General features: G+C 43.4%; 1 protein-coding gene across 1 annotated transcript in view; it reads left to right on the top strand.

Annotated features, from left to right (window-relative positions):
• The window catches only part of atrnl1a (attractin-like 1a), a gene marked incomplete at its 5' end in the record, with an annotated part of 181,203 nt that overhangs the window by 110,931 nt on the left and 50,525 nt on the right, over positions 1–19,747 (top strand). Inside the window, one exon of the mRNA XM_079280116.1 lies at positions 4,238–4,316. Within this exon, the coding sequence (XP_079136242.1) occupies positions 4,238–4,316 (79 nt within the window). The remainder of the gene's footprint in view (positions 1–4,237; positions 4,317–19,747) is intronic.

The raw sequence follows: 19,747 nt of genomic DNA, 5'->3' as shown, positions 1-19,747 counted from the left end.
ATTAATCGCACACAATCAAACACATCTGTAATCTATGTAGCGGTGACACACCCACACAAATGAACACCAACTCCGCAGCTCTACTCAGCTGTTCAGCGTCGTTTAGCTCAAAGTTTCTTAAAGCACATTTACTGTGTAGTTCAGTCTCAACTTTCTATGCAGGCGTATGATGTTATATGCATGTATAACTCTACATTACATGGATGTGTGTGGGCATCTGTATTTATTTTGGCTCCACTGTGCTGATGCGGTCACGGTGCCAAAGAGCCTGAGTCATGGCTCTGTGTGTGTGTGTGTGTGCGTGTGTGTGTGTGTGTGTGTGTGTGTGTGTGTGTGTGTGTGTGTGTGTGTGTGTGTGTGTGTGTGTGTGTGTGTGTGAGGGGTAGCCTGTAGGCAGAAGGCATGGTTATGAGATGCAGTTTGGCACTGGGGTGGAAGAGAAGAGGAATATTAGGCAGCAAGTATAGGAAGAAGTAAAGTGACTAAAAGGAGATTGGAGATCCGTCTCTGTTGTCTATCAATCGATGCATCTGTCTCACCCGGTCTCACTCTCCACTCGTCTAATGCCGACGCACCGTGGCTTTCATTCCACGATGAAAGGATGGATGGGTAAAAAAAAACTAAAAACACAGGACTTTCACTCAGGAGACCGCTTTTCATGTCCTGTGTGAAAACAAGTCAGCGCTGCCTTTTCTTACCGTAGTTTCAACCTTCAATACAATGCTGGAATGGCCGAGAGGACACTCTTTGTCTAAATTATGTTTTATTAAATTGTGAAATCGCCTTCCACGAAGATTTATAAAAGTTTAAAACTTTCCTCCCCTCCCCTCCCCTGTCTCTGACTCCATCCTCCTCATGTATTCGATCTCATCTCTAAATGAAGGGGAGAAATAAGGAAAATGGCCATAATTAAACAGCATTTACGTCTCCACAGTCTCCAATGCTAATTGGTGACACTACACTTCAGCTTTGTCCAATTACTCCCAGCTCTCGCTCGCTTGATTAGCAATCAGTTCTCTCTCTCTCGCTCGTCCTCTCTCTCTTTCCCAAAACAGCAGAGAAGCTACTCGGCACTAAGTGGCTCCCGGAGATCGCCCACTTAATTTCTAAATGACCATCCCACTCAACGTCCACTCCCTCCAGGATTCTCTGAGGAGATTTTTGTCCGTTCGTTCAAATATCTTTTATTTGTCTCAAAATATACAAAAAAAGCGAGGGCACTTACACACAGAGAGGAGCAGGAGTGACGTGAGGTAAATTCACAAACTATCACAGGACTACCACCAGGAGAGCGGTGGTCGCGTCCCGTGTGACACTTAAAGTTAATATATAGGTTCCGGTCGATAGTGTCATTCGTCACGAGAGTTACGAGAGTGGGTAGTCACTCCGTAGTGAAGTGACTACCCACTCACAAGGTGAGAAATTAAAGTCAACCATGCTCTTTTCCCAAACCACACGAAGTGGTTTAGATGCCTAAGCCTTACTTCCTGCGAAGACAGAAGTTTATTTTGAAAGGACACTCTGCAGTCATATTGACATGGTTACCTCGCACGGCTAAAGGCAATGTTGAACATGTTAGAGGACCAGAAGCTGCAGCTTCTCTCTCAGGACTGGAGGCAACAGTTTGGCCCGTCTCTACAGCGACTTGATTTGCTGTTTGTGCAGATGGAAAGCTGTTTCCGATTGTGAGCTATTTGCGGCTCATGTTCAACGAATAGCTTATTGATTGTCCGCTCTGCCCGCTGGGGTTCAGATGTTTCATTGTGTTCTCCTGCTTGTGTGTGTGTGTGTCTGAGCGATACTGTACGTCTTGTGCTTTTGGACGTCTGTTGTTGCTTGTTCAAACCAAGCTACCGCACCACTTAAAGGAGCAGGAACACAATCATGTACACACTCTCACATGGACCACATTCCCTGGCTGCTTAATCAGTTCTATTACTATTACCTGTGGCTGAAAGTCTTAAAGCTAAACTTATCAAGAGGCTCAGTGGAGTGTTAGCAAACCCACAGGACACTCCCAGCCCTCTCCCCTCCCCTCCGCCTCCACCCCCTTCATCCCTCTCCTTAATGCCTTGGTAATAGCGACAATTAGCCACTCCGCTCCATTGGTTAGATGGCTAAGCTCGTGCCCTGTGGCCCATTAATGGTGCGCTGAGGTAATATGGACGGAATGGAGAATGTTGGGCCTGATTGGATTTGAATCTGAGCCAGTGGTGCGTTTGGAGGATGGAAAAAGCATGGCGGGGGAGTTACTGACTGTATTTGTTTTCGCTTTTATCGTTTTGGGGAATATTCAGTGTAGTGGGGTTGGCCCACACATCTGGCGAGCTAACGAAGATGAGCAGAAGCAAGTGGAAGTCATTTTGAAAGTTGTATAATTTACAATAGAATAGAGCTAATTTAAAGTGCACTTGTCAAAACCAGTCATTGCAAAGTTCCGTACAAAAAGACAATATACAATTCAATAAGAAAGAAATGTAAACAGTGATATTAAGACCAGGTAACGGGTAACAAGTAATGAATCACAAACAATGTTGGGCTGCCCATTATATCCCAACAAGTCTTCTAAATACGTTTTTTATCGGTGCTATAGAATTGTAATAACCTGATCAGATCAAACTGAGGCTAAATGATGTGTAACTGGTTTTCAGCATCAGCTGTACAGTAGGACTGCAGGCCTGATCAGAAACCCGAGCACAAGATGGGCTTTAAGTGCCATTACCAGAAACTGAAACTCCTCTGGGACTGAAATATGTGTTTGTTGTTTCCAACAGTACGAGGGGACATGATCAGTTGTGGTTAAATCATATCTGTAAAGTACATATTTGCCTTGTCGGGGCGTTTTCAAGTCCTTTACATGAAAACTTTTCATTGTCTTGGAAAAAGTGTTGAAAGCGGATGGTTTTCATCCAGCAGCAGCAGCAGCAGCATTGAGCATCCCGTCCTCATCACCGGAGGGGATTTCCTGCTGGACGGCGGTGGTCGGCAGGGGTCATGACTGCAGCCTCTTCAGCAGACTGGCTCTGAAAATGTCACGCTCATTACGCCACTAATACCCTTTACAATGCTGTCGTCTTCAGATAGAGACTCATCACACACACACACACACACGGATAGATGAAGAGGAGGATTGTTCCGGAGTTGCTGTCCTCAGCAGTTTCTCAGGGACTTCCTGTTGTTAAATCTTTGGGTGCGCTTGTTTTGAGTTCTTGTCTGAAGTTCTGGTTGAGAGAGGAGCTTTGTGTTTGGCCAGATAACTTTGCCCCCCAGACAGTGAACGCTCAGGCTGTGTGTGTGTGTGTGTGTGTGTGTGTGTGCCTATCTGTGTGTGCATGAGACTTTGTTCTTTGTTAGAGAGCATCGTGTTGCTAGTTGACCTCTCGCTCCCCCTTTGCTGTCCTAAAATCCCCAGCTGTCTGTGGTCACCGCGGCCTCGTATCTCGCCGCAAATACTCCGGGAATTTCTCCCTCCTTTGTCGTCTTTGCTCTCCGGACACTGGAGCTGGAGTGAAGTGGGTGTGAAGATACTGCTCTATGATTGTGTTGTGGTTGTGTGATTCATTTTTTTTTTTTTTCTTCTCTTTGCACTTGAAGTGTTTTTTTTAAGGCCAATTACACAGTACTACGAGCATGAAATACATGCTGTGCCAATTATTATGTTATCCGCAGATCCCGGAGTTAAGTGTATAATGTGGAGCACAATGTGTTAGTGATGTACCGAAACCTATTTCCATAGGGACAACTACAAAGGACACTCTATGCATGAGAACATTTCATTAACGCTCACGTTTTTGCCAACAGCAGCTTCCTCTGTTAGCTCTATAAGTGCGCATACGATATATTATTATCTCGAAAGTTTCCCTCCAAATGAAGCCTGAAGCAGTGGCTACAAACCTGTTTGACTTGTTGCCCCATTGAAAGGTTGAATGTGTCTAACGGTAGTGAGCAACAGTTATTTTCCCTTCTCAGATTGTCGTAGAGTATTTTGTAGAGGAGAGAAGGAGTAATATTGTCCAGTATTTTTTACAAGAAAACTGAACATTTTGGAATCGGAAACATTTCACGTTGAACCCACATTAGAAGCAGATAAACAGACTCATCTGGAAAAGCCAGAGTGGTGCCTTGCTGGGTCAGTTATAGTTGCACCATGGCATTTTGCATGATGTGAATAATGTTTGCATACTTTTTTGTCCATGCAAGATGATTGATTTGTGATTGATCACTTGTCCCTCTCCAGCTGTTTCCTGTCTCTGTTACTGGTCGCTGCTGTGGTTTGGAAAGTCAAACAGACCTGCTGGGCCTCACGACGTAGAGAGGTAGGACGCATCCTTGTGTGTGTGTGTGTGTGTGTGTGTGTGTGTGTACTGCATGTATAATATGTGTTTTTCCTGTGTATTAATGCGTTACACAGTATGTGCATACATTTGTTTACAGCACATGTGGAGCGGTGTGAAGCTGTGTGTGCGCTTCACTCTGCTACACACGAGCTGCAAGATGCAGCTGCCACATCCAAAATGAAAGTAAATATACACTGCACCCCCCCCCCCCCCCCCCTCGCCCCCCGACGCCACGCGCAGTTGTGAAGGGTGGGTTAATGTCACAAGTCTTGAAGAAAAAAAATGATATATCTGCTTAACGAGCATCGCCGTGACAATAAACAAGGCCATCCCCCTTAATTAGTGCTCCTCATGAACCAATTAACTCAGACGAAGTGATGCTAAGCGAAGCAGAATGGAGTGATATATCACTTAAAGACTCAACAGATGCTGCATCATTTCATATTCACTCCTGACCCCTCTCACACACACACACACGCGCGCACACACACACACACACACACACACACACACACACACACACACACACACACACACACACACACCCTGTTTAAATTCGCCAGCTCCACTGTTTGCCTTGCTTTGGATCTGTTCTCTTCTCAGTAATAACCCGCAGTCACTTTCTCACGCGTTTAATGCTTTTTTGTTGGCATTTTATTTCCAGTGTTTCGTGTCTGAGTCACCAGGGAGGAATCAGTGTTGCTTATGAGCAGAGAAGATAATAGTCTGTTGTTATTGGTGTAATTCACAGGCGCTCCGCGGGGAGCTATTCTGCTAAAATACACTTGTTGGTTTCAGGTCCCCCTCCTGCCACTGCTGCTGTTCTGCCATAATGCAGAAAACACTGTTGCCGAGATGTTAAGGTACTTTAATGGTCTTTCATAAAGAATCAGCTTCAGCCAGGATGCTAATACTCTTAAAGGTATAATATGCAGCATTTGGAATGTATTGATTGACAAAGCCGACAGGCACACAGGATGGAGCGCGTCCTTCGGCTGCATTCATTCTAAAGATGGCAACGCGGCACCGTTCCCGCAGAAATAAGAAGTTCTTTGTATTTGTGCACACCGGTGTGCATGTCATGGGTTCCACGTTTGACAGTGCAGCGATTGATACCTGCACTGTGTTGTGTGTTTGGCCACTAGCACCGTGTTTCTGCCGTGCGAGGAGCGTTCTCCTGGCAGGCCGGCCGACAATCCGCTACATTATTTATGAGAGCCAGTTTCACATCGCAGCAGAACCGCAATGCTGCATTTACTGCACTGTTGGTTTATTTACCCGGATTCCCTGCTATTTATCCTCATCTTTCACTCGGGGCAGATTTCTTTCTTCTCTTTTTTTACAATCCCTCCTTTTAGATAACGGAGGATCTAATGAATGAAAACCTCTGCCTTCAAGGGACAAATCATCACTGTAGGAACTCTTAATTCAACTTTACTTTGTTCTCGTCACCATCTACAGTTCATGTCCTATGTTACTTTTTTTTCATCACATCATTAATTCATCTAGAATGGCACAAAGGAAGCAAATGAAATGCCCTCAAAGCGTGATCTCTCCACTGTAGGGCAGCTCCAGCAGTGGCTGACTGGAGAAGAAGAGAACGCGTTTCCACAGATTTTACTGAGTAATTGTGCTCAGCCAAGCTTAGAGGGAGACTGTGACATTTCCCAAAAAAATTTACTTATTTTCTTCACCACTCAGCTGTTATATTACAGGAAACTCCTTCTGGATTTGTCCCTTTTAGCTTCCCTAAAAATGTCATCACCGAAAACCAACCGTAACCAACCTGTAAGCAATGCCAGCTATGTCAATGAGCCGAGTGTCAGCAGAGAGGCCCTGTCACTATAACAGCAACACGGCCTGTTGCAGGCAAATGTTCAAAATGTCAGATTTTTCCTTCAAATGAATACTTCACTCCCAAAAAATGTATTTGTACACGAGTTATAGCTCTGTGTTGCCCTGAATTTGTGAAAAAAAGACTCCAAAACAGTTAAGAGAAAAGCCAGACAGATATGGTGTTCATGTTTTTATTTGTCTCAAAGATATTTTCAAATGTGTTTCCTTCAGAAAACATTTGGATTTCAATGTGATCAACGTCTGTATCCGCAATGCAATACAACTCTATGAAGCGTTGTAGATGAAGATGTAATGTAGGCGTCACAACAGAACGCTGGTCTTGGAAAGCACCTTCAAAATCCACCTGGACATGGAGAGCATCCGCATCACAAAGATGACGGCTTAAAACAAGCTTCCACTTATCTGTCAGGTGTCCTCCTCGTGTCATCACAAAAACAAGTTTCTCTCTCACTTTAAAACTCTAGTTTTAGACCTCAACCGTTGAGCCGTAGATCAGCTGTTCAAAAACGACAAACCGTCTTCCGGTGGTCGCTTGCCTTCAGAGGATAAAGCAACTAAAGGTTGTAGTTTACTCTGCCCTCTACACTGTCTCATACATGATAGAAGCTTCACAGTGAGAGAGAGAGTCAGAGACACAACCGGAGATGAAGATCCGGTCCCAGCCAGCTACGCAGCCTCACTTACTCTGCACCACCGAGCGAGAAATTAACAATGCTAATCAACGGAGCTGAATGCCGTGTTTTTATCATCTCCTTGTGTTGATGTATTTAGCGCTGGCCTGATTATTATGGAGACAAACTGCAGTTGTCAGGGGCCTCGGGGGCTCGGAAGAGAGATGGTCAATACAGCCGGATTGACCCAATATGTAGATATAGTTATTGTGATATGCAAGAGCTGTTATCACTGAGCAGCTTGTGTTATGAACTAGGGATCGTGTGCAGCTTCTTCTCTCTTCCTCCAAATAGATCGAGATCTCACACCAACCTAACTGCAAAGTGTTGCGATATCAGATCTCGTGTTCGAGTGTAGATAATATTTTGAAATTAAAATACAGGTACAATGTGTTTTGAGTGGAGTTTGTATTTACACGGCAGTAGTTTTGTTGCCGAACACTAACCAAGTGATTTGGTATTCATTTTAAACCAAAACATGATCTTTCTTACTGAGCACAGCCAGGTCGTTTCACCTTGTTTTGTGCTTCACACTGTTTAACACTGCGACTGTAAACTGGGAGAAAATATGCTTTCCTCAAAAAGTCTAGTTTTATGATCACGTAATTCTGTACGAGGCGGGAATGAATCCCAGGTTTTGCAGAATCACCCGATAGTTGCGTTTAATCCGTAGATATAAATGCTTTTTCTCACTCAGCTGCACAGTAGATGTGACTGTAGCTACCTCGACAGGTAAAACACTTCTGAGACGATTTGAAAACATCAATGCAGATCTGCAGCACGGCTTAACAACATCATCGACTTCTTCAGCGGCACAGCGTCCTTTGAATACAAATTGAAAGAATTATTGTGCTGACACACTGTGATAGTCGACATCCGTTCCGTCCGATTGTGACATTAGAAACGAGAGACGCTCTTTCTCGTCTTTCTGCGGCGTGAAGGATCATGTGATTCGCCGCTCTCGCTCTCCAGAGAGCCGCTCGAGTGGGGAACGGAAGCAGAAGGTGAAAATGGGATTCCTTCACTGTTAATTATGAATCGCAACCAGCCACAAGACCGCAGAGCACAGTGGGTGTTAATAGAACCACAGCTTTATGTTAATTGCTTTTTCCCCCCCTCATAGCTCTTTTTATAACCAACAATCGTTTTTTTGGTTGTGAGATCAAACAATCAAAAGCTACTTTGAAATTCTAATGCTGATGCGCAGAGACAGATTGCGCAAGGCTTCTCTGGGTCTCTGTAATCGGGTTAACCCTCTGAAGACTGCGTGTGTGTTTGTGTGCTGTGGGCTTGCATTTTGAAATCCACCACAGCTCGTCCACGCCTCTCGACGAGATAAATAAGTCAAAAGACTTGTGAAAAGCTCGATAGACGGCCAACCAGAAGGAGAAGATTGAGGTCCTCTCCTCCCGGTGGACTCTTTCACATCGTTTTCATCATTCTCTTCTCCTCCGCCTTGAATCCGTCGCGTCAAATAACTTGTTTTAAGAGAACGTTTTCATGGCAAAGCTGAGCTTAGTTTATATAAATCTCAATATTTGTATCGCCCCACAGCGCCTACAGTACGAACCCTTAAAGTTAGTCTGTCAGTCGGATACAAACAGAAAGGTTTGCCCCACTACGGTGGCCCCTAAGGACACACACAAATGTTGTATTACAACCGTTTTTTGGGTTTTCCGTGTGCCATGGAGGAACGTGAGATAAAGACATGTTTCTTTAAGAAGTCCTGGTAACACAAGGGGAGTAATTGATAAATGGTCATTTTGTGGGTGAATAATTCCTTTAAGACACTGAACTGAAGACTGAAGAGCAGTGTTTCAGACACTGTGGCTGGGTGTGGTCAGTAGTTTATACTGTTTGGCATGAAACCACACCCAGCAGTGATGTCACGGTGGACTGACGCAAGCTCGAGTGCACTTCTACATCACTGCAGCGAGCTCAGGAGTAAAAACACCGGAGGTCAGCAAAAATGGCATTTTCGGCTGCTTGCTCTCACGATGTTTCCTGACGCTGTTAAACTCTAATTTACATTTATTTGCTATGTTTATAGACGCAGCAGTAATGCAGTTTGAAATATGATCAATTTAACAACGAAATATGTGTCGATTCAGCTCAAATAGATACGATCCAACAAAACAACACCAGCCATACAAAGTCGACCCTTTTCATAGAGCACAGTTAAATATGAGCACAGAAACTGCGGACCAAAGTCCATTCAAATAAAACCAGATACATAAAAAAGCAATAAAGACGCATACATGTACGAATACAACAGGAATATTGGACAGAGAACCCCTGAATTGTTAAAATAAAAAATGTCCGATATTTGACAATGAATCATTTGAATTGATGAGCCAGACGAAACAAGCCAATAGCTTCCGCGTTCCTCTTTTTCACTGCCTAACAGATGATGAACACTAAAACCTCTCTGCACCTCCCGTCCATCTGTCTCTCTCGAACACTTTGTGTCCCCGTTTGTTTGTTCATCTCTTTGCTGGAGCGTTTTCACATCGGAGACAGATGTTGCCACAGTTCACCATCGTTAAGTTGTCCTGGGACTTTTCGGACTCGGCCTCCTGAAGCCCCAGACGGGCCTCGCTCTGAGCGCGTTGCACTGCTTTGTAAAGAGTTTGCTGTTAGCTGACGGCGTCCGCTGTCATCCCCGCATATACAGCAGCCCCTCCTTCTCCCACATTCGTTTTCTTAAATGAGATGTTTGTGCTCCTCCTCTTGCATGAGGCAATTAACATATTGTGTCATTTCTTTACCCTACACACTCATTACGGAATTGCACTCCGAGATATTCCACTCTGAGAATTCACGGCATAATGAAGAGAGCTTGATTAAAGTTTAAGTTGTGAGGCTGTTTTGTTTGTTTAAGACTTGTCAGCGCTGCAATGCATCCAATAAGCTGGCCTGTGTAATTAATTATGCTGCTGTAAATGGTTTCCTGAGGTCTCTTACAGTGTAATTCCAACTGCTGGGTGATGAGTAAAGGTGCTTAAGTTAATTTAAATGAAAGATTGTGTCAAAATTATGGAGCTATTGAACCAAAGGGCATTTATTAAGACAGTAAGTAGGCACTATTGGACATAGATACACAAAGCAAACTCAATTGTCTGTAAAGAAGCTTACAATGTGATTAGCGACTGCTTCAGTGGCTGTTTGTTTTCCAAATAAAGGCTTTTCTTTTCTGTAACTGTTACCGTTAGGTCTCCCTGAGTTCTGCAGAGATGATGTCGTGCTCTGATTGCTCGTCCTTGGCAACAACACACTCCAATCTGCAGCTGGAGAGATTAGCACGTCTGGACCAGTGAATGCCAAAGCACTTGTGTGTTTCTGTGTGTGTGTGTGTGTGTTGGTGTTGTACAAGTACACTTGTGTGTTTGTGTTTTTTTAGCTGGCATTAATCGAGGTGACAGATTAGGAGAAGAGGTTTAATGTGGCCAAGCATAGCTGGGTGTCTGTGGATGGCCGCTGTGTAAACAAATCAAAGGGACGAGACAGGAACACACACACACACACACACGCACACACACACACACCAACAACAACAAGCCACCATGCTGCATTTGCTTTGACATCCGACTCCACAGTCACAATAGCAAGTGTGCCAACTGCACAAACATACAGTATATAGAGAAACAGTCGTTTCACGTGAAGTCAGAGGCCTTGACCAATTAAGCGAATCACATCAACTTTTAAAAAGAGTGAACACCGTTTCCATATCTTCCAGCAGAAACTTGATTCAACAAGCCGACATGTAATTGAACTAAAAGTGCACACACTCAACACGACAGCATGCCGGCTTGAGTTAATGTGAGAAGATGCTGTTGTTTGCCTGTCAGCGGTGCAGAACCTGGGCACAGATCAGCAGAGAACAGGTTACACGCTAGCAGCCACTGACTAGCATGAGCTAATGTTTTGATTTGATTCCATGTTTGTGCATGAGTAAGATATGTACGCGAGCCCCTTCGACGGTCATCAACTTGTCAAGTTCTAGAAATGCTGCCGGTTTGAATTCCCGTATCTTCCTCAAAACGGTTTTGAGTCCTGAAACAATTCCTCTGTTTCACTGTTATTGTCGTGTGCTTTATCAGCGAGGAGAGGCTGACAATGCTTTGGTGCGATGGTTGACTCGCTCATGCTTGCTGAGAGCTACATTACTAACATTTGTGTCTTAATATTTAGCCACCATTTACAGATACATCACTGTGTTGGATGACACATGTTCATCCACACATTCGGCAGCCAAAGATTCTTCCAATGTCTGAGGCAGAAACCATTGTTTTAATTCATAAACAGGGACCAGTTTCTGGTGATAATTAATTTTAAATGAACCTTCCTGAACTTGTATGCAGTTCTCTTTTCATCTCTATCTCTGTCTGTACATGTATGTGTTGCAAAGTATTTCTGACATGCTAATGTACACAGTGACAGCGATGGAAAAACTCTCAAGTTCTGTTTATCCTCTGGTTGAGAATAAGGAATTTGAAAACACGAGCTGCGGTAATGTTAATAATGACGCTCCGCTGCTATCAGCGCGGCCCAGGTGACCGCCGTCACCATCACAGGTCCAGATTATCTTGAAGGTGCCGGTGTTCAGTGAGGAATTCAGCAGCACCACAAACCAGCAAACTTCAAAAAGCGCCGAAATGAGGGAGACAGGGGGGGGGGGGGGGGGGGAGGAACGAAGAGAGGGGGGAGTTTTTGTGAGGGACACAGCAAGGGCATCTCCCCGGAAGCCATATGGTGGTTGAGAGAGTTTTTTTTTTTTGGTTGTTTGTCTGTCTGCTCCGTTTAGGATTTTTTACCGGAAAGCGCCATAGGCCGTCCGTCTGTGTTAATATATCGCCCTCCCTCCCCTCCGTTTTCACTCCACTCACCCGTCTCGTTTTGTTTCTCTGGGTCTTTATTTCTGCCGCTATCCGAGAAATCTGCTCGCCGGTTGTCATTGTGACTGACGGCCAATGTTGACTCAAGGTGGGAATGGGTGGTCTGGCTGTTATTACTAACTTTACGCTTGAATCGGTGTTTTGACTCCCAGACCTTTAATCAACTGGCTATTTGTCTGTCTTCTGGGGCGTCTGCGTGTCCATATGGACAGACAACTGACATCAAAATCGCTGCGTGTGTTTGTTTGATGTTGACTGACACATCGTCTGACCTTTAGGCTGCGTGATTATTAGTATGGAATGGTTGCAATAATCCGTTTTGTGCGAAAACGTTTCATTCAAGTCATTGACTTCGCACCTACTCCTGACACATTCAACTTGTACAGTTTCAAAAATGCTACTTTTACCAAAACCACCTCAAAACACTCGTGATTAATTTGCAGAATTTGGACGATTACCATTTGGCCCCAAATATAATCTGTCCCTGATTATATTATAAGCAACCCTCTCGTCTAAAATATGTTCGCATTGTGCTCGTTCCTCACACACAGAAACAAAAGACAGAAACATCATTATTGGATGGATTCGTTTAAAGGATGGATTGCGGGAGTACAAAGCACAGGACATGTTGGCAGGTTCAGGCTAATAAAACACTTGGTGCGAGTAGGGAACAATGGCGGTTTTGGTACTCGTGTCAGCATTCTTAAGTGCTTGGAGTTGCCTAAACAAAGTAGACCAGTACCTGTCTTGTTATGGATCATCTCGGAGCCTCGTATCCAAACTTCATCATGCAATTGTACCATCATAGCTGACTGTGTGTGTCCTGCATGTTTAAAAAAAAAACCTTGCACAGATAAAAGCCGAACCCCGGAAGAATGTTTTGAATTTAAATTGTGCCGATAAAGTCGCTGCAGTGGTCTTTAAGCTCTGCATACAGGGCCAGTGTGGGGGTGTGAGTTCTGGTTTGTGTTGCTAAACATATCTTTGTACGAACGTAATCCGTGTCCTATCATGAACCAGTGGACAATGATGATCCTAATCCTGCTCTAAGAAGCTTTTCATAAACTGGAGGCACACACACACACACACACACACACACACACACACACGGGGGTGCTTCTGTGGATGAGAGCTATATATACCTTACTGCATTTTAGATCTGGGTTTTAAAGTGGCTGTAGACTTCCTGCATGTGTGTTATCTCATCAAAAATACTGTAAGCATGCTTTCAAGTGCCTGAATTTTTTTTTGGGGGGAAAAAGGTAAAATAGTATATTTGTTTAATTCCACTTTCAAAGCATTCTCAGTAAAGTTCAGCATCACTTTGATGTTGGCTTAGTGTGCATTTCAGATGTTTACCGCAGTGGAAATTCAATGCTCAAACTCTCATGACACAATTTAGTGCAGAGTTACAAAAACAGCAATGAACAAGAATAAAGAAGCATTCCTTTACCTTTTTAGTGAATTTTTTATCATGTTTTTTATGTTCATGTTCAATTTCACTTCATTTCAGATACCTTAACGAATATCAGGGTGGATATCAGGGAACCCTTTTGCTTCAGAACCAGTGGAAGCCAAACAGCTTGTGGGGATGAAATGAGACGCTGCACACACACAAAGCAATAATGAGGTTTGTCCGCGGAGAGAGCAGTTTGCATAACACAGTGAACTCTGAGTGCAAATTGTTTTACTGGTGTGAGTTTAAACTGTTCGTTGTGTCAAGGATCTGCAATTAGACTAATCACATCTCAAGTTTCATCTTTCAAAATATGGAATGAGGGATAAATTAACATGGGTTTTTGTAATGGAATATGATAGGAATAAAACGAAAGTAAAATTAAAGTTTACATCTTAGTGAACAGTATTTACTAAATCTATTCATAATGTATTTAATTCCTTTGCCTTTTAAAAACAGTCAAATTAAAAAATTATCAATAAGTGTCATTTATGACCATGAAATTGTATTTTGACAAATATATCCTATCTTAAGGTCCGCTTACTTTTTCTTGAGCTTTTAACCGCACCTCAAGGTCTTCATCAAATATGAGCTGGGTTGCATGCTGTCACACAACATCTCCATGACAACTGAGCAAACCGCTGATAAAGACCTTTGCATTTGGCTTTGGCATTTCTTTGACTGGAATTGGCAAACCCAGTTGTCAGAAACATGTCAAAAGATGTGCAGCATCTCAGGTTTTCACATCAGCAATGGCACTAAATGTAGTGTGTCTGTAAAAACCTAGCACAACCAGAAATGCAATAAAAGCATCATAAAGAGGGAATGAAATGCATCTTGGCCACCCATCCATCACAACAGCACAGATCCCTCTGTCTCAGCAACGGTTTCAACGTGAATTTAAAATCACTTCATTTATAATCCCTTGTGAAGAGTGCCATGTAGGTCTGTCTAAATGAGGTTAAAGTGAATATTCCCAGTACACTGACATTGCCTTGCGGATCCTGAAACCCGAACAGGTTTCACTTTGTCAAAATGATCATTTAAAGGCGCGGTCAGAGATTCTGATCCAATACACTTCTTGTCAAATTCAGCGAATATCTCCTCATGGTCTGCTAGCTTTTCCGACCTGTGTGTTCATACACAGCCCAGGCTTCGTAAATGCTAAACAAGCAAAGCGTCCCGGACCGAGCCACACAGCACTCTTGCAATCAGCTTCAGGGGGCGTTTGTGCTCGTGCTCAGGACATTTTAAAGGCCACGGATGTATAAAGAGAAGGGCAGCGGGAGTGAGAGGGACTCAAATCTGGAGGAGGTGTATTTGTTTAGTTGGAGTTGAGTTCAAATATCAACAATCTTTGCCCCGAAGCGCTGACTCCCCTTTTAATAGTAATGCAATGTTTCTGCTTACTCAGCAATTTGTTTTAGCACAGCATTCACATAATTTATGGTCACTGAAAAAAGTGTAGAATATTCTCGTGCTAGGTCTGTGTGCCTGCATGTTTCTCTACTTAAAACTCAAATGATCTCACTTTATGTTCATTAAGAAGTAGAATACATTACAACGTATAATGACATTTGCTTTCCACTCCGAGGCTGTATTCAATGCTGTGTGAACCGGCCAGAGAGCCGCTGAATGAGAGATCATTTCTTTCTATTGTTGCACTCTGTCCGCCGTCTGCAGGAAGTGACGAGAGATTTGCATTTTTCTACTCGACTGAGTCGTCCTTTGTGACTAAAAGCACTTTGTAGTCCGAAGCAAATGCAGGCACACGTCCTCGCTACGACTGTGATACGACTCTGAGACCTGGTACTTATTAAAGTTCAACATCTGAACCAAAGCTTAGTCCCCAGGGCATTTGGCCCATTGTGTGTGTGTGTTTGTGTTTAACCCACCTTGTCGGGACATCAATCTGCAAACACATTCACATTGTGGGGACTCACCTTCCTTATGGGGACACAATGCATGTCCTCATAACGTAAATCATAAAATTGTAGGGTAAAGACTTGGTTTAAGGTTATGGTTAGGTTTAAGTTATGATCAGGGTTAGGATGAGGCTGGTAGCGGTTGTGGTTCGGCCACAAGTCTCCAGGAAATGAATATAAGTCAATGTAATGTCCCCAAAAGTCATGAAAACCCAACTGTGTGTATGTGTGTGTGTGTGTGTAAACACAAGCATGAAAATCAGAAATTCCTTTGAATGTCAAAATATTTAGCGTCTACTTCACATGTGTGCATTCACGCGATAGACAGGCAGCAGTAATGCTTCTGTCTGGAGTCAGGCATTGATTTAACTAATTAACACAACGTCAACATGAGAGGAGGAATTAATGAGTCAAATCAAACCTGCTGGAGTCTGTGGCTGGAAAGAAAACCTTCATGATGCACAAACAAACATAAACAGGGTCAGACTGAAACCTAACTCTTCATGGAAGGAAAAACCTGCCGGTAACAGAACTCTATTCGTCATCTTGTTTATTCTAATGCTGTTACCTTACAACCACTGACACTACACCGAACATGTTCTAGCCACATTTTTCAGTTATTGTTTTTAATTATCAACCACTATTACTCCTACTATTTGTTGCATTTGTCAAACACACAAAATCCACCTTCTTTACAAGTCCAGACTTGATTTGTCTTTTGCTATTTTCTGATAAGAGTAGTGGTTCCAAGAGGGTTATAACAAGTTATGATCTACATAAAATGACGAAATACGTGATCTGTTGTTTAGGTATTAGAGGTATTAGACATGTTGTTCATTGATAGTTCACTGTGAAACAATTCCATAATTGATTAACTGTAACTGTGGATTTAGTTTAAAGTTGAAGGACAGGAGAGCATTGAGGTTGAAGAGTCAACACATCGTACTCTCTCTCTCCATCAGCTTCAATACACAAACAGCTTCTATGGCAACCAGCAGCCTAGCAACAAGCACCTGCCTGCGTAGCCCTGCAGGCGGATAGACACACATTACTGCTCACTCGCTCCACATCCAACGTCCTGAGTGACTCCACTGCCAGAAAAACAATTAATGTCTCTAATGAGAGCATCTCTGAGCGGAGCGCAGCATCTCCGCCTCCTCTGCCTCTTCCTCTCTTGTTCCTGTTCACCATCTAATGTACTTATCAGTTCATTTCTAACTTCACCTGGACAACAGGCAGAAAAGAACATGAACATGCAAGAGCACAGACCAGCAACTACACACAACATTACATGTGTGAATCAAAGTCGTACCTTTTTCAATTTTACCACTTTGAAGCATCGACCTGTGAAGAAAAGCATCTCACTCAAATGATTGCACAATAATCGACACAATGCAGATCATAAATACAAACCTCGACAGTCATTTTGCTGACTACATTTTTTAATGCGTGGAGTTTTCCAGTTGTAAGGACTTGTTGAGTTGTAACGAGACGGATATCTTCTTGCCAGATGTTGAACTTGAAAACATGGCTAATCAACAGTAAATGCATCTTTAATCATCCTTCAGCAGCGTATGTGAAATAGTGGTGATGACACCAGCAGAGGTGTGGAAACAACTGCTGTAAGCTTCTGTCAACCCAGCTTTGATGAGCATCTTATTGAGCCTTTTGGCTTTGCAAAAGTGATGAAAAAAACAGGATTTCTCGAAAATTCTGTGACATTTTTTTTTATGATGAAAGAAACTCCCATATTGTATCTTTATGAATATTGGGAATGTCCTCAAAAACCTTAGAAATGGAATTGGCAGTGAGAAAATATATTTTTCAGATGTTGAACTGAATCCAATATTCAGGCAGATAATGTGTGTCTTCACAAAGCTCAAAGTGTCCGATATTGCTGCTGTTGGGTAAACGTTTGATCGGATGACCCGAGCGCCTGCTCTTCGTGTTTAAAATTGCTGGCAATGGGTTGACATAGAAGTCCATTGAAAGCCTGACGCGCCACTACACATTAGCCAAAGGGTACCGTTTCACGTTCTATTGAGATGCTGACATTGGTATGTGACAATCTTGCATTGGGAACATTGGAGCTCCAGCGTCCTGCAAGAAAGTCAGACAGGGTTCATAACCCTCCTTCAACCTGACCCCCACACCCTCACTTTCTACAGTAGCTACAAACACATAGAGCATCCTCTTTTCTGTGCCAACGGGAAGTGCAGAATCATCAAATAAGGACGTATATTCTAGACATTCTGGGCTGAATGTGGGGAGAAACCTTGACAGGTCACATGCCAATCACAGGAATCATACACATAGGACGACACGCTCACAACAAGGCTAATTTTGAGTGAGTAGGTAGCTCATTCATGGACAACAAAAATGCACTTGGTATACAAACACCTTTATTTATGAGTAGAAATTGTCCGGGCATGTCGATGCAACTTTCAGTTTGCTCAGGTGAGGTGCTGTAGAAAAGTGTAGAATAGTGGACAAAGCCTGTGTGAGACAGAACTACTGACATTGCGATGCTATAACATTTTACTGAAACAAAGTTTACAGAAAGTATTGCTCTCGTCTGTCCCCCTTGCTCACCTCCTGGACAGGTCTGACAGAGTACAGTTTTCAATTCTTCTCCCGCTCGACTGTAATGGGACAGGGCCTCCCTCCGACTGAGCGATCTGCTCAGTAATGCAGGCAGAGTGCTGTGGTGGCAGGGTAATGGGCCGTGATTTAAAAACCCTCTGATGGCTTAAGTGGGATTGCATTTTGTTAAATTAATGGTTCTTAATCTAACATGTGTGATTGGTTTAATATGGCAGAAAAGGACTCCACTGAGGGCTGTGAAAGAGAGCAGAGAGACTTTGGACTCTTGTTTAAACCAAAACAACGAATATGTGTGATGTGGATGTTTTCTGACCAAAAACTTTCCAACTTACATTCCTGTGTACTTCATCTCGTTGAGCTTTTTCAGACTAAAGGATCATTTGTGATCCTCTTTGATGTTCAACGTCCATAAACGGGTCCCTCAGAGAGTCCTCCTTAGTCCATCATAGTGTAGTTTGTATGAGTGTGGTGTGAACATCATCAGTCAGGAGATGAGCAGAAGTCATGTAAAGTAAAATAGTGTACTTTTTGTTTGCAGACTCTAGGGCAGCCTTGGTTGGAACAGAGGGTTTCTTCAGGCCGTGGGAGTGTACATGTTTCTCTTTGATTGCCTGAGAAGGTAATTACGGTTGTGCAGTGGAGAGAGAAACCGGTGATGGACAGAAGCTTCAGGCCGTCTCTCTTAGAATAACCAAGACAGGGGCAGCGGATGGACTTAATGATCAGTAGATTTAACGCACACACAAAAACAAGTAATTGTCATGCTTTAAGCTTCCCTTGTAAACCCTCAAACCGCTTCATTATACATGTCTTTCTGAACAGCATTCTGTTCTCTCCTCTCACGTAGCGTAGAAGCGCTAACACTATCTGATGTGCTTACGTGCGCTGCTGGTGGTCGCTCCACAGGTTTTTACGTAGAAATGTGACGTTTCACAAATGTATCTGTCCTTCCAACCTCTCCGGGTGATGAGTATTACATCGCAACGGTGAACCATGACTAGTATGAAGCCTCAAAATACAGAAAATCTTAAATAATTGCATGAGAGTCAATGGAAGACAGCCGGAGAGTTGTTGGACACTAGTCCGAGCTGGTCAAACTCCGCGCGTTTGATTCCGCCTGCATGTGGAGATGAAGAGCAGATAAAGAGTGTAACTGTGCAAACTAGTGGAAAAGTCTCCAGGGGCGAAAAGCCGCTGCAATCAACCAAACGGAGATGACATTAACCCCCCATCGGGACACGTGTGTGTGTGTGTGTGTGTGTGTGTGTGTGTGTGTGAGTGTGTGTGTGTGTGTGTGTGTGTGTGTGTGTGTGTGTGTGTGTGTGTGTGTGTGTGTGTGAGAGTGTGTGTGTGAGTGAGAGAGTGTGCTTTGTGATCAAGTTAAACCACCCTCATCCGTTGCTTTTGGGATCATTACCTCAAAAAAAGAGAGGGCCGTGTTTCTCTTCATACTCTGTTTGTGTGTTGATGGTCATGTCCGTGTGGCTGTCTGGTTGTGTACATGTGTCCGTGCATGTGTGTTGATGCATTTGATGGTGTTTTTCAGACAAAAGCTCTTTTAATCAAACACTTGAATTTCTTCTTTCTTTAATTATGTGCGACTTAATGATGCATAGAGCTTTGTTGTCTTCATTAAAACAGAACTCTCTCTCTCTCTGTCTCTCTCTCTCTCTCTGTCTCTCTCTGTCTCTCTCGCTCTCTCTATCTGTCTCTCTCTCTCTCTCTGTCTCTCTCTGTCTCTCTCGCTCTCTCTCTCTGTCTCTCTCTGTCTCTCTCTGTCTCTCTCACTCTCTCTATCTGTCTCTCTCTCTCTCTCTATCTCTCTCTCTCTGTCTATCTCTGTCTCTCTCTCTCTCTCTCTCTCTCTCTCTCTCTCTCTCTCTGTCTATCTCTGTCTCTCTCGCTCTCTCTCTCTGTCTCTCTGTCTCTCTCGCTCTCTCTATCTGTCTCTCTGTCTCTCTCTCTCTCTCTCTCTCTCTCTGTCTCTCTCTGTCTCTCTCGC

The sequence above is a fragment of the Melanostigma gelatinosum genome (assembly GCF_949748355.1).
Source record: "Melanostigma gelatinosum genome assembly, chromosome: 12".
NCBI classification, from domain to species: Eukaryota; Metazoa; Chordata; class Actinopteri; order Perciformes; family Zoarcidae; genus Melanostigma; species Melanostigma gelatinosum.
This window is presented reverse-complemented; position numbering and strand designations above follow the sequence as displayed.